General features: G+C 41.6%; 1 protein-coding gene across 1 annotated transcript in view; it reads right to left on the reverse strand.

Annotated features, from left to right (window-relative positions):
• Window positions 1–357: 357 nt before the first annotated feature.
• Window positions 358–16,773, reverse strand: part of kiaa0753 (KIAA0753 ortholog) — a 35,808-nt gene continuing 19,392 nt past the window's right edge. The window contains exons 17-20 of the mRNA XM_057839742.1: window positions 16,341–16,461; window positions 8,321–8,545; window positions 2,254–2,407; window positions 358–376 (exon numbers count right to left, since the gene is read on the reverse strand). Coding sequence (XP_057695725.1) covers window positions 2,254–2,407; window positions 8,321–8,545; window positions 16,341–16,461 — 500 coding nt within the window. The 3' untranslated portion in view covers window positions 358–376. The remainder of the gene's footprint in view (window positions 377–2,253; window positions 2,408–8,320; window positions 8,546–16,340; window positions 16,462–16,773) is intronic.

Genomic DNA, 16,773 nt, shown 5'->3' on the forward strand with positions numbered 1-16,773 from the left:
CTCCAATCTTTAACAATAAAATACATTGTGATTAGAATGGAACAATGGGTTCAAAGGGATTCTACGTATGTTTATGAAAATCAAGTTGCTCTTCCAGGATGTCAAATACCTCATTACTTCATAAAAATTGCTATACAAGCCTGTGCTTTAAGCCTGAACGATATATCGTTTAAACATCGCCATCGCGATGTGCGTGTGCGCAATAGTCCCATCGCAAGCACGTGCGATAGTTTTTCTTTTTTTTGATCCACATACCCTCACTTTCTGGTCTGCGCACAGCCTCCTACCCTCCCTCTCCCAGCCTTTTGATCCTCTCAGTCACTGCGGCACAACAATGGCTTTGATCTGGCCAAAGAAGCAGACTTCACACGGGCATCTGTCAATCATCGTTGAACTTGTTAAACAGTTGTAAGGAAGCCGCGCTGGAATGAATGTGTGTACTGTGGGGACGTTGGAGACATTTAAATGCCAGAAGTGATCATGAGGAGTTTGAAATTTCTACATGTCACTTCAACGATCACAGCTAAAGTAGATAAACAGAAGCATTTAATAAAGCCAAGCATTTATCTGCTACAGTACTTTATTCTTGTTCAAAAATGATTTGGTTGGACAGTTATGTTTAAAACTTATCATAATTATGAAATTTGAAGTGCTTAAAAACCATTTATTTTTATACATTTTTTAAATCACTTGGGGGGGGTGAGAAAAAAACATGTCTTATACACGGTGACCCAAAAAAAAGTTTACACTGCCATAATACAACTTAAATGCCATGTTTATTCATCTTAGAATTAGAATTGAATCACAAATTATACATTATTGTAAAGAACATGTACAGTACACTCTATTTTTCAATGTGTCCTCCCTTAAGTGTCACAACAGCCTCCAGGCGCCTGCGGAACGCTTCTTTATGTAGGATGCTGTCATCTTTTCCCAAGATCTAACAATGGACCTCTCCAAGGCTGCCACAGCAGTTTGTGGCTTCTTACAGGCACTGTCCTCCACAGTTGCCCATATGCTATAATCCAGGGGATTGAGATCTGGACTCTGGGGTGGCCACATATCACCTTGTCGATCAACTTTTTGGTCGGCACAGATCGGCACTTCCAGACCCAGGTTTTCGTGAGGCTGTTCCAATATCTTTCAGCTTCTTTTTAACTTTGTAGACTGCACATCTGGATATTCTCAGATTTGCTGTAATCTCAGTAGGTGTCAGACCGGCACGCAGCAATTCAGGTACAGCTAAAGTTTTCTTCATTTTCAGCAGAAGCACAGGAATTGTAGAGACGAGAGATTACCAGCTGCATTGAGTGACCTTAATGAATCACTTAAGCATGACAACCTATTTAGATATGTTTCAATGGCTTTTAAACAAGCAGTCAACTGAGTGTAAACTTTTTTTTGGGTCAACCTGTATGTATCTCTTTCCAATGCTAAATCTGAATAAATACATTGGGCACAAAAAACACACACACAAAAAAAAAAAATTAAAATGGGGGGGTGGGGGGGGCTACTTTGCGGTTTTTCACTTATCGCGGCGGGTTCTGGTCCCCATTAACCGCATAAAACAAGGGATGACTGTACACTGTGGTGATCTAAAGTCTTTCCAAACAGCTATTTAAGTCATCTTGTGAAAATATCTTGAAAAAAATATATATAAATGTTTTTTAATATCGCAATATAATATCGCAATATATCGCAAACCCCAAAAAAAATCGCAGCAATAGTTTTTCCCAATATCATTCAGGCCTACTGTGCTTGTTTGAAAATGTCCACCCCAACTTTTATTGTAACGCTACACAATTTTTCGCACTGTTTTGTGTTTGGTTGAGACATTCAAGAACCTTCTATACCACATTTCTCGTCGTGAAAACATCATAGATACCACATGGACAAAGAGACAAAAGCCATTTAGCATGCTCTGTCACGATGCAATCATGGGCTCCCGTTATTCCCAACCGGAAATAGAAAGTGTGAGTAATCCGCGCAGGAGATCCGGTAATCTTATAATCCCTCCACCATAATGTTGTAATGGTCTCTCCAAGCTTATCTAAACTAATTTTCCCGGCGGAATACAATCTCACATAACCGATGGAGCAGGAATAAAGAGATATAGTGCTCACATTAAATGCAGTGCAGCACTCTGGCTTGCTGGAGTTTTATTTATTATTTTTTTTTAAAAACACACACAGTCCCAATGAACCCAATTCACTCTATACAAAATAAAAAGAACACTCCATGAGATGCGAGCACCTATTGGTTGACTGAAGAAGAGGATGCAATGCGAGGTGAGTGGATCAGCTGCAGGAACTCAGCAGTGAAGACAGCCTCAGCGCACTCCTCCATCACGTCCTGGAACTCAGCCGCCACGTCAGCCACCGCATCCTGCAACAACTCGTCTGCTAGGCTGCAGTGCGAAAAAGGAAATGATTGCACACGTGAACAGACATATACAAACGCACATTTGAAACATTAGTTGTAAATAATTGATGTTATGCAGACAGGTTTGCTTTTATCCTTAAACTAAAAAACTGGTAAAGTTATAACATCCTCTGTTGTCGTTTAATTACAGAGCCGTTATCATGGTTTGTTTCGAAAGTGTTTGCATTTAGTTTTATTGATCTGGCTATATAAACTGCCTTCTAGTGGCAATAGTGAATATGACATAACTCATTTAACATGAATAAATCCAGCGGCCTCGACTCGGGACGTCGTGAGTCGGTGGAGAGAATACTTCGAAGCCCTCCTCAATTCCACCGACACGCCTTCCTTTGAGGAAGCAGAGTCTGGGGACTCTGAGGTGGGCTCTTCGATCTCTGGGGTTGAAGTCACTGAGGCGGTTGGTAAGCTCCTCGGTGGCAAGGCCCCGGGGGTGGATGAGATCCGCCCGGAGTTCCTAAAGGCTCTGGATGTTGTAGGGCTGTCATGGCTGACACGCCTCTACAACATCGCGTGGACATCGGGGACAGTGCCTCTGGATTGGCAGACCGGGGTGGTGGTCCCCCTTTTTAAAAAGGGGGACCGGAGGGTGTGTTCCAATTATAGAGGAATCACACTCCTCAGCCTCCCCGGTAAAGTCTATTCAGGGGTGCTGGAGAGGAGGGTCCGTCGGGAAGTCGAATCTCGGATTCAGGAGGAGCAGTGTGGTTTTCGTCCCGGCCGTGGAACAGTGGACCAGCTCTACACCCTCAGCAGGGTCCTCGAGGGTGCATGGGAGTTCGCCCAACCAGTCTACATGTGTTTTGTGGATTTGGAGAAGGCGTTCGACCGTGTGCCTAGGGGAATCCTGTGGAGGGTGCTCCGGGAGTACGGGGTACCGAGCCCCTTGGTAAGGGCTGTTCGGTCCCTGTACGACCGGTGTCAGAGTCTGGTCCGCATTGCCGGCAGTAAGTCGAATTCGTTCCCAGTGAGGGTTGGACTCCGCCAAGGCTGCCCTTTGTCACCGATTTTGTTCATAACTTTTATGGACAGAATTTCTAGGCGCAGCCGAAGCGTTGAGGGGGTCCGGTTTGGTGACCTCAGCATTGAATCTCTGCTTTTTGCAGATGATTTAGTGCTGTTGGCTTCATCAAGCCGTGACCTCCAACTCTCACTGGAGCGGTTCGCAGCTGAGTGTGAAGCGGTTGGGATGAAGATCAGCACCTCCAAATCCGAGACCATGGTCCTCAGTCGGAAAAGGGTGGAGTGCCCTCTCCGGGTCGGGGATGAGATCCTGCCCCAAGTGGAGGAGTTCAAGTATCTTGGGGTCTTGTTCACGAGTGACGGTAGGAGGGAGCGGGAGATCGACAGGCGAATCGGTGCGGCGTCTGCAGTAATGCGGACGCTGCACCGGTCTGTAGTGGTGAAGAAGGAGCTGAGCCGAAAGGCAAAGCTCTCGATTTACCAGTCGATCTACGTTCCTACCCTCACCTATGGTCACGAGCTTTGGGTCGTGACCGAAAGAACAAGATCCCGGATACAAGCGGCCGAAATGGGTTTCCTCCGCAGGGTGTCCGGGCTCTCCCTTAGAGATAGGGTGAGAAGCTCGGTCATCCGGGAGGGACTCGGCGTCGAGCCGCTACTCCTCCGCGTAGAGAGGAGCCAGCTGAGGTGGCTCGGGCATCTGGTTCGGATGCCTCCCGGACGCCTCCCTGGAGAGGTGTTCCGGGCATGTCCCACCGGCGGGAGGCCCCGGGGACGACCCAGGACACGCTGGAGAGACTATGTCTCTCGGCTGGCCTGGGAACGCCTTGGGATCCCGCCGGAGGAGCTGGTTGAAGTGGCTGGGGAGAGGGAAGTCTGGGCTTCCCTGTTAAAGCTGCTGCCCCCGCGACCCGACCCCGGAACAAGCGGAAGATAATGGATGGATGGATGGAAATCCAGCGGCTCCCTATTAAGACCAACATAATGTAAGTTTTTGTTCTAGCCAATATGTTTTCTTACGCATGCATAATTTAGTTTATAGGTACATTTAGCTATTTTTTTGTGTGAATGTGTGTTTGAAAGATTTGTTAGGAGCATTTAAAAAACAAACAAAAAAATAAAACTATAGCATTTTATAAAATTTAAGATAGCGGACTTTTGCTATGCAAGTTAGCCAATTGTTCTTTTGTTGTACTTTGATCGTCACTTTTTTTAAATTTTTTTTTAAATATCCCGTTTGAGGCTAAGCTCAGGTATCTTATTTTATTTTTAAATGAAAATCTATATAGTTTGAAGAAACACTCAGAAATTTCATTTTGCATTTGCCTTTAATGCTCTTTCTAAAGTGCAATCTTAGCAAACCTTCCTGCAATGCATTAAATGTTCCTAATACAATTACTGGATTATTCGAACTAACTACAGGTATTGACCGGGTAATGAACGAGGTCTGTTCCTACGCTGGCGACATAATCCAAATTTCCACGAAAGTCAGAATTAACCCTTTAAATACACCTAAATAGCCTTCAAATCTCAAAATAACTATCCAAAAACATGTATTATGCGTCAATTTCTAGGGTTGTTCCGATCTGTTTTTTTGCTCCCGATCTGATCCCGATCGTTTTAGTTTGAGTATCTGCCGATCCCGATATTTCCCGATTCAATTGCTTTTTTTTGCTCCCGATTCAATTCCAATCATTCCATAATTTTTCCCGATCATATACATTTTGGCAATGCATTATGAAAAAAATGAATAAAACTCGGACGAATATATACATTCAACATACAGTACATAAGAACTGTATTTGTTTATTATGACAATAAATCCTCAAGATGGCATTTACATTATTAACATTCTTTCTGTGAGAGGGATCCATGGATAGAAAGACTTGTGACTTTGTGTATTGTGAGTAAATATTGCCATCTAGTGTATTTGTTGAGCTTTCAGTAAATGATACTGCAGGCATGCCCCAATGCATGATGGGAGTTGAACCATGATGGGAAGTTAAACCATGACTGTGCGTCGTGCTACCAATGGATATATCTTCTCTGCTTTGGGTAATAACTTAAGGTGTTAAGACAAAGATCTATTGCCAGTTTTCTTCCCCACATTGCTTTCCATGATATTTCTAATCATGGGGAGAGGGATTGCAAGGTATTAGCCAATTGAAGAAAGGCTTCATAGGCTGTCAAAGTTCACTCTATTCATGTTGCGTTACCTTTTTTTCTCTCTATAAAGGTAAAGCAGTGCCATTACAGATTGAGTGCGACAATGAATGAGAGGATCGTGCAGCGAACATAATATTAGCATTAAATATTTTAACGTGACATGCCGCCGTTATCGGGATATTTTAGATAACCCTACGTTAAGCCTAAACTAAAGCCTCTGGATGAGTGTAATATATTATGTCTGTAACGGTAAATACAATAAGAAAACAATTTAATTAAGATATATATATATTAAAAAAAGGCATGGCCGATATTACTTTGAAAATGACGTGATCAGACCCGATCGATCGGCAATGTCAATTATCCTCGCCATGACGTTGGAGTCCTGGCTAGACGGCGAGCTAAGCTTCGAAATGACGATGTCAGACGTCCATGTGGTTTCCTGACTTTATTCACGTGCTCATGACATAAACACTTGCAGAATGAAACTAAAATAAAAATGAAATCCATTCCATCTTCAATAACAGCAATTGAAATTTGCGTCAATAACTAGCTGCTAATACAGCAATAACCAATCCACACAAAAGATTAGCATCTATCAGATAGCGTCCGCACATCATCAAAAACAATCACATAAACCCGCCCCAAGTAAAACGCACAATAACAAAAGCACAAAAGGTGTTATATACAAGTGTTGCCTCTGTGGATGCTTCACATGCAACAAATGTGCGCGCAGGCTTTCTTTCCCCTCTCTCTGTCACTCGGCTGCATGACTTCTTTGTGTGTGTGTTCACGTGCGCTCTTCCTCGTGTGCGCATGTGCGCTTTTCATCGTGTGCTCAAATACGTTCTTCGTGTGTACATGCGATCCTGCTCGCGTGTGGGAGTACTACCTGCTCAATGCTCCCTGCGCCAAAATAAAATACATATCAGCCACAAATTAAAGTGCCAAACGCGTTTTTGTTGTTGTTGTTGCTTTATAGTAGAACTTTTGAACAATCACCGAATTATATTTCGAACCATTATATTATTCTCCTTAACTAAGCTCCAAGTCCCAGCTGAAGATGAGCCATGTAGTCTTTGCACCAAACATTTGTTTTGAGCTATGGCCAGCTATGGTGGGGTGGCGTGGCTCAGTGGTAGAGTAATTGTCCCCCAACCCGGATGTTGTGGGTTCGATTCTTCACCCTGATGAACTCGTCTAAGTGTCCTTGAGCAAGACACTGAACCCCACGTTGCTCCTGGTGCTGCGTCACCAGTAGGTGGATGGTGAGATAGTGTAAAGCGCTTTGAGCGCCTTGAAAGGTGGAAAAGCGTAACACCATTTACCAAAAAGCTTTTCCTATAATTCAGTCATTTGCAGGTCTTGGATGTGTCTTTAGTCTTTGCAAGCCTCATAGTAGCTTACTCTATTGTAATATAATACGGTAATAATCAAATATGAATTGACCGTTGATATGCATGTAGGGAAAACAACACACCTAAACCACGATTTCAGTTTGTTTACACAACACTCTTGTGTCTCTGAGCAATGCGCCTGGGTGGGTGTTTGTGAATATTCATAGTAAAAAAAAAAATTTTTTTAAAGGCAAGTAAATGAATGTTTAGGGAACAAGAGCAGCGGGCAGATGTGCCGCACTGACATATTTGAAGTGCTTCTGAACATTAAGTGTGACACCACACAGATGTGTCTCTCCAAATATTAGCGAGGGACTCGTAATAAGGACTCATTGGTCTGTTTACACTCCAACACAAACACGGCATAAAACAAGATGAAGAATCTCTAAGGTCATTTGAAAACTAGCTATTATGAGCGTTGGGGTGGGAGTCATCTCCTGCACTGCAGCAACTGAACAATTCGGTTGAATATGTAAATGGAGGAGTGGGAGCGAGAGTGAAAGAGAAGATGAACCATAAAAATCTGCTTCATCCTCTATGGGTATGAGAACACCACGTTATCAACAAACATACCCGGCAGTGTAGTTTAGTATGCATCTAATTAGAAGAACTGCACAGAATTTTTGCAATGCACAGAGGGGGAAAGTCTGAAAGAAATTCATGCCTTAGGTTGACTTTTACAGTGTAGGCCAAGTGTCCAATATCAAATTTGTGCCTTCTGTATATCCTACTTTTGGACTGCCCATTTCCAAATTGCATGCTATCAACTCCACAAGCACTAACAATAGGCAGTGATTAAACTGAAGTAAACAATAATACATGATTTATTTTTTTTAATGTTCCTGTTAACTAACACAGAGGTGTAACGGGCCATATTGTAGTTATGGTTTCCCTAAGAGGCCCACCATGATTGCGAACAAATAATGTATGATTGCCTCAAATTGCTTGAATTCTATATTGCACTGCACTACAGCAGTGAATAAAATGGTGTGTGAGAATTTTTTCAACATTCTAAGATTTTTTTTTTTTTTATGAAATTTGCCCTGGAATTGACATTCAATTCTGTTTAAAGTGGTCTTGAAAAACCCTTAAAATGTCTTAAATTTCACTTATTGAAACCTGGGGCAACCCTGGTTTTGGCAGTTGAGCATGAGCATTAAAGTCGACGCACACAATTTGCTTTCATGGGTCATGTAAAATGATATGGCTTCGAGTTTAACACCTATGGATTAATGCTTTACTACTGTTGGACTTTGATGCCTTGTACAGTACTTTCTGCTTTTAAGTAAATGCTTCCACTACATATGGCATCTTATCCTGTTATAGTGACTGCTTTGTACCTGAAAGCTTGTTACCTGTCTGCGCAGGACCAGAAGTTGACATCACCGCTGCCGTGCTCATGAGCCGAGCGGCGAAGGTATTCCTCATAGTCATCCTGGTAGTGTCGAATGCTGTCCAGGATGCCAGCCGGTACACTCAAGACCGTGGTTGCCTCACCACCCTCCTGTGGAACAGGGAATATCGGTAGACCTTCTTCCCGGGATGCCTCCTCTAAAAGGCTGCTGGTCTCAGAGAGGATTCTTAAGTGAAAAAAACACAGAAAGATCCGGATGTGTCATGATGGCTTTTCATCACCTTGAATATTTAGACAGGTGTAGGCAAAATTTTGTGCTCGAGTGCATTTTGGGTTTTTACAGAGATCTTGATCAGTGCACTTTTCCCCTTTCAAGGGAAACAATAATAATAATAATAATGATAATACAGTGCTGGCCAAAAGTATTGGCACCCCTGCAATTCTGTCCGGCCCATTTTGGGAATTTTGTGTAAAATGGTAGTGATTTAATTTTTTTCCCCCCATTCTCTTTTGCGTTTTTAGCATTTGTAATTGCAATCATTTTCTGGGAGAAATTGGCCAGCACTGTATATTGTTTAGGGAGATACCCTATGTGCCGTGTGTATTGGGGGATGAGGGTTTTTTCTTTTGGCTGGAGCTTTTTTTTTTGTCGTTGGTTTGTTTTGGTCGTTTTTTTTTTTTTTTTAATGTGAAAAAAAAAAAGTTCAAATAGTGTTCCCTCATTTGCCTGTACTGCATGGGATCAATAAAAAAAGTTTACAAAGAGACGGACAGGTAATTCGGAGCTGGTATAAAATTAGTATCTGGAAATATGAAAAATGCTGTAGTTTACTTTCATAAAGTAATAATTCATGCATTTTTAATGGCACAACTAAGAACTAATTTAATTACAAATAACCACATATTTAACAATGTCATAGTGCTATGTAAAAGAGGCTATTTGGGGTGAAGAGGCTGAGAATTGCGGCAAGTAAATGAATGAAAACAACAAATATTACAGGACTCATGATAATGTAACGCTGGGTGGCCCGGATTAAAGAACAGCGCAGGCCTCGGACACCAAGCCCCTCATGCCATTTAGACTGTATGAGCTAGGTCTGACACATCAATTTACTTAGGGGTGGTGTTGTCAGAGGTCACAATGATGAATCTGGAGAGCGCCGATTTACTGAGTGCTCAGCTGGGCACAGCTGAGCGCTTTCTAATCCTCCCTACTTGGACAGATCGGCCTGTTTCTTGAGCTCTCTGAGCTATATTTAGTCTTGCGGCAGTTCCCACACACCCGCCTTTTTAGAGTACCACTAGTGCTCCCGAAATCGCTGAAATACAAAAACACTAAATATTCACTCGATATTTAGTCACTCTTTCAGCCTTTAAGAAAAAAAAGAAAAGTTGATAATAATTACAGTAAAAAAACATACGGTTCCTTAAAGTGCCTGTGACATAAAAAAGCATTTTTATTTCATATTACACGCGGTATTTTATGCTCCTGAATGAAATGGACCGCTTGGATGCTTGTTGAAGCGATCGATATATTTATTCAATTTTTTAAATCCCACGCCATGAAAATGAGTGACTTCCCGCCGGAGTCTGGATTGAGGAAGAATGAGAATGTGACGTCAGCGGACTAATCATTTTCACAATACAGAAGCACTGCGGATTCAGCTGATTTGCGGATTAATTTATTTATTTTTTGCGTCAGGCCAGCCCAATGTGCTGCAGGCTTTCGTTGCTACACTAGGGAGAGTGGTGTGAGGCTTTTTGGATTTCCAAAAGATCCTGTTCTCCACCAAGAATGGGCAAAACAAGTTAAACAATCTAGAGACCATTGGACGGATGAGGAAGTGAGTACGCTACGTGTTAATGATGAGATAATAAGGAGGTGGCTTGCAATTTGCTCCTTGTCCACCGAGAAGGCCACCCAGCCGACGACCGGCGGCTTGCCGCACACTATGGTCTCTGGCCGATAAAAGGTGTGCCTGCCTATAGAGCGCTTGGCTCTGCTTGGGCCACTCTTGTCTCCGGTTCTCGATCTTGTAGAGACTCCACCTCCCTCGGTCCTCTTCATGTGCCCGCCTATAGAGTAATATTCGCGGCTTGGGCTCGGGCAGCCATGCACTCCGACGTCAGCTGGTTTGTCCACCAAAAAGGCGCTATTTTCGGCGTTCATTCTCCTCTGCGTCCCCTTGGACGAGCACTGCCTGCCTGTCGGGGCCGCAGCAGAACGACGAGCCAAAACTTGCTCGCCGCCGGGGGCTGGCCGATCGGTGAAGACAATCACCCCCGCCACTGTGTGTGATATGAGCCGGGGTAGTTTTGTGTAATTTTTCGTTTTCAAAAGGCAAGAAAAAGACTTGAAAGAGCCACTCGGTTCGGGTTAGCATGTCGCCTAGCTCTCACTCTTCCTAGTTTGCATACGCTCTTTACTCAGTCTCCGAAGCCGGGGCAGGGAAATGAAAAAAAGCCGGACTAACTCCGGTGGCATAAAATGTTGTTCGGGAGGTTTAATAAGTCGGCAGTTTTGACCATGATGCAGTAATTTAGCCCTGTCGTACTGAATAAATGCATTTTTAATATTTCATATTTCATTTAGCACAAGACTGTTATTGACCATACAATTTATTTCGCTATCAGGGAAAAACACTTAAATACAAAGAATATCCTGTAAAAATATTGGAGTAGAGATAAAAACAATGATGACATTTTGCTGCTCTCTGTCGCATTTTCCTCGTTCTGAATCTTCCCTCTCATTTGGGCTGATTTATAAATCAGCTGAAATCATTATTCTGCCAGCGTCATCACCCAGATGAAGGCGCTAGAGCGCTAAAATAACAGACGGGGCTAAACGGCTGATTAAAAGACTCATTTCTCGTCATCTGTGCTTTGCCAAATTGTTGTATATAGTCAAATCGTCTCAAAATATGATTTTAATTCGCATGATAATGCTATTTAAGACTTTTTTGATGGTTTCACAGGCACTTTAAGGTGGAAGTTATGCAGTGCAACTTCAGGAACATAAGCAAAATATAAATAAGCTCATGAAAATAAAGTATACATGAAAAAAACTATATCTAAAAATGTGTCACCGTATGTAATTTTAATGGAAAGCAGAGCAGTTTATGGGATATGCCAAGATCACCAGCACGTCTTAATGTGTTGGTATGTGTGTCAATGTTTAGTCACTTTTTATGACACCTCAGTTTCATTACTTCATGCAGACTGAGTAATTCTAATGATGACAACAAAGGTATTTTCTAGTCATATAAACCCTGGTTAAAGTGTTGTGTATGTGTGTTTTGGTTCATTGTTTAGTGTGTGATCTCCGTGTTTTCCAGTGATATAAAAATATTTAAAAAAATATTACTTTCCATGATAGAGGGTTTAGTTCTAGCAGAAAGAAGTGTCAAGTTGACTCAAGGATATGTCACCAAAAAAAATCAGCCAGCATGAAGACAAAGATAGCTTCAGGATAGAATATCTCACTGAAGGACTGCTGCGCTTTGAAGTGGAAAAAAGCAATCTGAAAGTTTAAAAAAAAAGGTGATTGTTTTAGCTTGCTACAGCCTTTGACACAGACATACACTTTGATGCATGGCAATTAATGATGTCCTGGAGTAATTGTGAAAAAGGAGAGACTGCAGCCTCTTAAACCAGAGAGGCGAGGGGATTAAAATAAAAAAGAATACATGAAAGGTTTGGAATATTATTGAGTGGGCCTTTCATTTTTAGATCGATTTTGATTGAAGACACAGAGGGTCAGCCAGGGAGGCGGCCTGACCGGCGTCTTTGTCTGGACTCTTTACCATGGAAGTATAAATCTTATCTTGCACCATGAAAGCTCACTATTATATTAGCGGCAACATAGAGTTGTCTTTTTAGTTCAGTCCTCACCAGACCGTACAGACCAGAGAGGCGGAATGCAATCCACAAAGTCATCTGACTAATACAGCAGTTTTCTGTCATGCAAAACTCTGAGAATTTTTCACAGATTGATTTTGATTGAAGACACAGAGGGTCAACCAGGGAAGCGGCCTGACCGGCGTCTTTGTCTGGACTCTTTACCATGGAAGTATAACTATCTTGAACCATGAAAGCTCACTATTATATTAGCGGCAACATAGAGTCATCTTTCTAGTTCAGTCCTTACCAGACTGTACAGACCAGAGGCGGAATGCAATCCACAAAGTCATCTGACTAATACAGCAGTTTTCTGTCATGCAAAACTGAAAATTTTTCAGTTATCCAGAACTGCTGATAAACTTAGATGGTAAACATGCTTCATCTGGGGCAACCATCAAATACTTTACCTGAATAATTGCAGCAGCCGCTTCTACTATCGCATATTGGCAAATAGTTGGCTTAAACATTTGTTAGTTGGTTGGTTGTTAATACAAAATTAGTTTGAATATTGGTTGGCTGTTGGTTAATTAGTTGGTCGGTAACAATGACTTATGTAACTGTAATGGTTAGCTGGTTGCTTGTTCGCTTGTTCACTTGATTGGTTGCTGTTTCAGTTTGTTAAAATGTGTTGGCTCATTGTCTGGTTCTCATTTGGTTTGTTGTTTACTACAAACGTTTTGTTGTTAGTTAGTTGGGTTAGTTGGGTGGTATGAATGCTGGTTGGGGTGTTATTGAGGTGGTTGGCATATGAATAGCTGGTAGGAAATATTTTTACTGTCAAATAAAAAATTGTCAGTCCAATATGCCAGGAGTGTCAAACTCATTTTTGAAACGGGCAAAATCGTTGTTAAAGTGTCGCCCCACACAAAAATATGATACACTGTGTTAAAATCAGAAACAAGAACAAACTTTTTGGTTAACAACTATTCAAGATATTTTAAAAGGGGACCGGAAACAAAAACCTAGCAATATCTCATATATGTATATATATATATATGTATATATATATATATATATATATATATCACTTTTTAAGTGACAGCAATAGTCAGTTTTGTCATTTTTGGAATAAACATGAATTTGATGCACATGATTTGCTTTTGTGGTCACACAAAATCACATGGCGGACCGGAGCAGGCCCCTTAGTCTCGAGTGTGACGCCTCTCAGTTGCACTCTTCTTGAGGACCAAGGCACTGTGATGGTCCTAACTCCTAAAGGATGGATGCTTGCTGACATTTTGTGTTAACATCTCCTAACAAAGCCTGACCTGGGTTTTATTTGAACACTAAAGTATAGTACTTAAGCAAAATTCAAAAAGCAACTTTATAAGTCAACAACAACTAAACTAAGCGCTTTCTCATGTATCTCACCGCTAATGACTCCCTGTGTCTAACTTATCTGCCTTCAAGGTAGCCTGGCACACACTTCACTGGGTAAGAGTCAAGATGTTTCATACACTTTGCATGTCTTGAGAGCACCTGTGGTCCTGCTCTCCAGTCAGAACAAGTGTCATCTATTTCAGTCAGTCCTTACTGTAAGACTAATTAATAGGTTTGTGTTAAAGATGATATTGTAGTAGCCGTTGGAGATGTTCAAACGATGGTACATACAGTGGGGCAAACAAGTATCTAGTCAACTAATTGTGCAAGTTCTCCCACTTGAAAATATTAGAGAGGCCTGTAATTGTCAACATGGGTAAACCTCAACCATGAGAGACAGAATGTGGAAGAAAAAAAAACAGAAAATCACATTGATTGATTTTTAAAGAATTTATTTGCAAATCATGGTGGAAAATAAGTATTTGGTGAATAACAAAAGTTCATCTCCATACTTTCTTATGTACGCTTTGTTGGCAAGAACGGAGGCCAAACGTTTTCTGTAACTCTGCACAAGCTTTTCACACACTGTTGCTGGTAGTTTGGCCCATTCCTCCATGCAGATCTCCTCGAGAGCAGTGATGTTTTGGGGCTGTCGTTGGGCAACACGGACTTTCAACTCCCTCCACAGATTTTCTATGGGGTTGAGATCTGGAGACTGGCTAGGCCACTCCAGGACCTTGAAATGCTTCCAATGAAGCCACTCCTTTGTTGCCCTGGCTCTGTGTTTGGGATCATTGTCATGCTGAGAGACCCAGCCACGTCTCATCTTCAATGCCCTTGCTGATGGAAGGAGATTTTCACTCAAAATTTCTCGATACATGGCCTCATTCATTCTTTCCTTTACACAGATCGGTCGTCCTGGTCCCTTTGCAGAAAAATAGCCCCAAAGCATGATGTTTCCATCCCCATGCTTCACAGTGGGTATGGTGTTCTTCGGATGCAATTCAGTATTCTTTCTCCTCCAAACACGAGAACCTGTGTTTCTACCAAAAGGTTCTATTTTGGTTTCATCTGACCATAACACATTCTCCCAGTCCTCTTTTGGATCATCCAAATGCTCTCTAGCGAACCGCAGACGGGTCTGGACGTGTACTGGCTTCAGCAGGGGGACATGTCAGGCAGTGCAGGATTTGAGTCCCTGGCGGCGCATTGTGTTACTGATAGTAACCTTTGTTAGTGTGGTCCCAGTTCTCTGTTGGTCATTCACTAGGTCCCCCCCGTGTGGTTCTGGGATTTTTGCTCACCGTTCTTGTTATCATTTTGACGCCATGGGGTGAGATCTTGCATGGTGCCCCAGATCGAAGGAGATTATCAGTGGTCTTGTATGTCTTCCATTTTCTAATAATTGCTCCCACAGTTGATTTCTTTACACCAAGCGTTTTACCTATTGCAGATTCAGTCTTCCCAGCCTGGTGCAAGTCTACAATTTTGTCTCTGGTGTCCTTCGACAGCTCATTGGTGTTGGCCATAGTGAAGTTTGGAGTGTGACTGACTGAGCTTGTGGACAGGTGTCTTTTATACCGATTATGAGTTAAAACAGGTGCCAATAATACAGGTAACGAGTGGAGCCTCGTTAGACCTACTTAGACCTCGTTACAAGAAGTTAGACCTCTTTGACAGTCAGAAATCTTGCTTGTTTGTAGGTGACCAAATACTTATTTTCCACTCTAGGTTGGAAATCAATTCTTTAAAAATCAAACAATGTGATTTTTTTTTTTTTTTCACATTGTCTCTCATGGTCAAGGTTTACCCATCTTGACAATTACAGGCCACTCTAATCTTTTCAAGTAGGAGAACTTGCACAATTGATGGTTGACTAAATACTTATTTGCCCCACTGTAAGAGGTCATGTTAAAAATCACAAAAACTGTACAGATGCTTCTTAAACCTTCCATATATTATGGCAAATATTTTGTGTATTGATTTCCACTGTGTTGACCATTAAATTAAAGTTTTGTGTGTGTGTGTGTTCATAGCACATGAAATCTGAACAAAAACATGACACATTCATCTTTTCTTCAATTTTAGCAGATTAATGAAGCAAAGGATAGGAGTGATCGACATTTAATATTGTTTTTCTTGTTTATGATTTGATTAATATGGTCATCTTCATTAACTTTAACAGAGTGTCCTGCTACTACTGTATACAGTAATAAGCTAAAAATCTGTTTTCATGTTTTGTTTTCAATGACATAAAGAATCTTCGATGCAATATATTGTTGTGTCCGAGTTTAAATATACATATATGTTTTGGTTTTCAGAAATCGTCTGTGTTTAGTGATTTGTGCCATTATACCAGTCTCCATCTTTCTCGACCATCTCTGCCTTCATTCCAGGTTCTACATTAATGCCAGCACTTGGGCAGCCAAAGGTAGGTACAAAACAAAAATATTCTGCTCTGAAGACGGGAAGCTTCCTCATGGGAGAGCACTTAAGATTGTCACTTCACCAGGAATAAAACAGTGTGCTGTGGGAAAAAGAAACATTTCATCCAGTCTTGAGACCTAATTATAGAAAATAGCCAGGGAACTCCTTTTTTCATTTGAACACTCAAAGAGTCCATATCTGTTTTTCAAGATACAATCTACATGATTGCAAGCCGAGTTTGAGAGTGTTTTGCCGACTATTCCGATGTTCCCATGGATGTAAATTATCTTAGATACTAAAATGACTATCGCTGAAATGAATGAGAAGACACGAATGATGGCAAAATACATGATAAAAAAAGCAGAAAAACCCACCCTCTTTCCACAGGTTCTTTAACAACAATATCAGCGACCGTAGGTTGCCTCAGAACTGGTCTGGTTAGTCGAATTGGCTGTGGAGAACTTGGCCTTGAGCCCAAAATCTGGACCTGAGAGCCTGGTAAGTGCAGAGAGGGAGCAGAGGTAGTGTTGGAAAGTGAGTTTTAGAAATTATATGTATTAAATCTTTTGTTTACCAGAAGACAATTTCAGCAGCATGGCTATGTTAAAAAAATGGAGAAATTGACTATGAAAAATCAGAGATTTCTTCATTCAATTCTTTAAAAGCCAAAACCTGTCCTGTTTCGTTAGTTATCACTGATTGGTTTTAAACAATGTGGTAACATCAACAGCATACCCAAATTAAACACAAGATTTAACCCGTATCCCGAATGTTAACCGAGCGACCAGAACTCAAAAACTAACCCGA

Source organism: Corythoichthys intestinalis, chromosome 6 (genome assembly GCF_030265065.1).
Source record: "Corythoichthys intestinalis isolate RoL2023-P3 chromosome 6, ASM3026506v1, whole genome shotgun sequence".
In the NCBI taxonomy this organism is placed as follows: Eukaryota; Metazoa; Chordata; class Actinopteri; order Syngnathiformes; family Syngnathidae; genus Corythoichthys; species Corythoichthys intestinalis.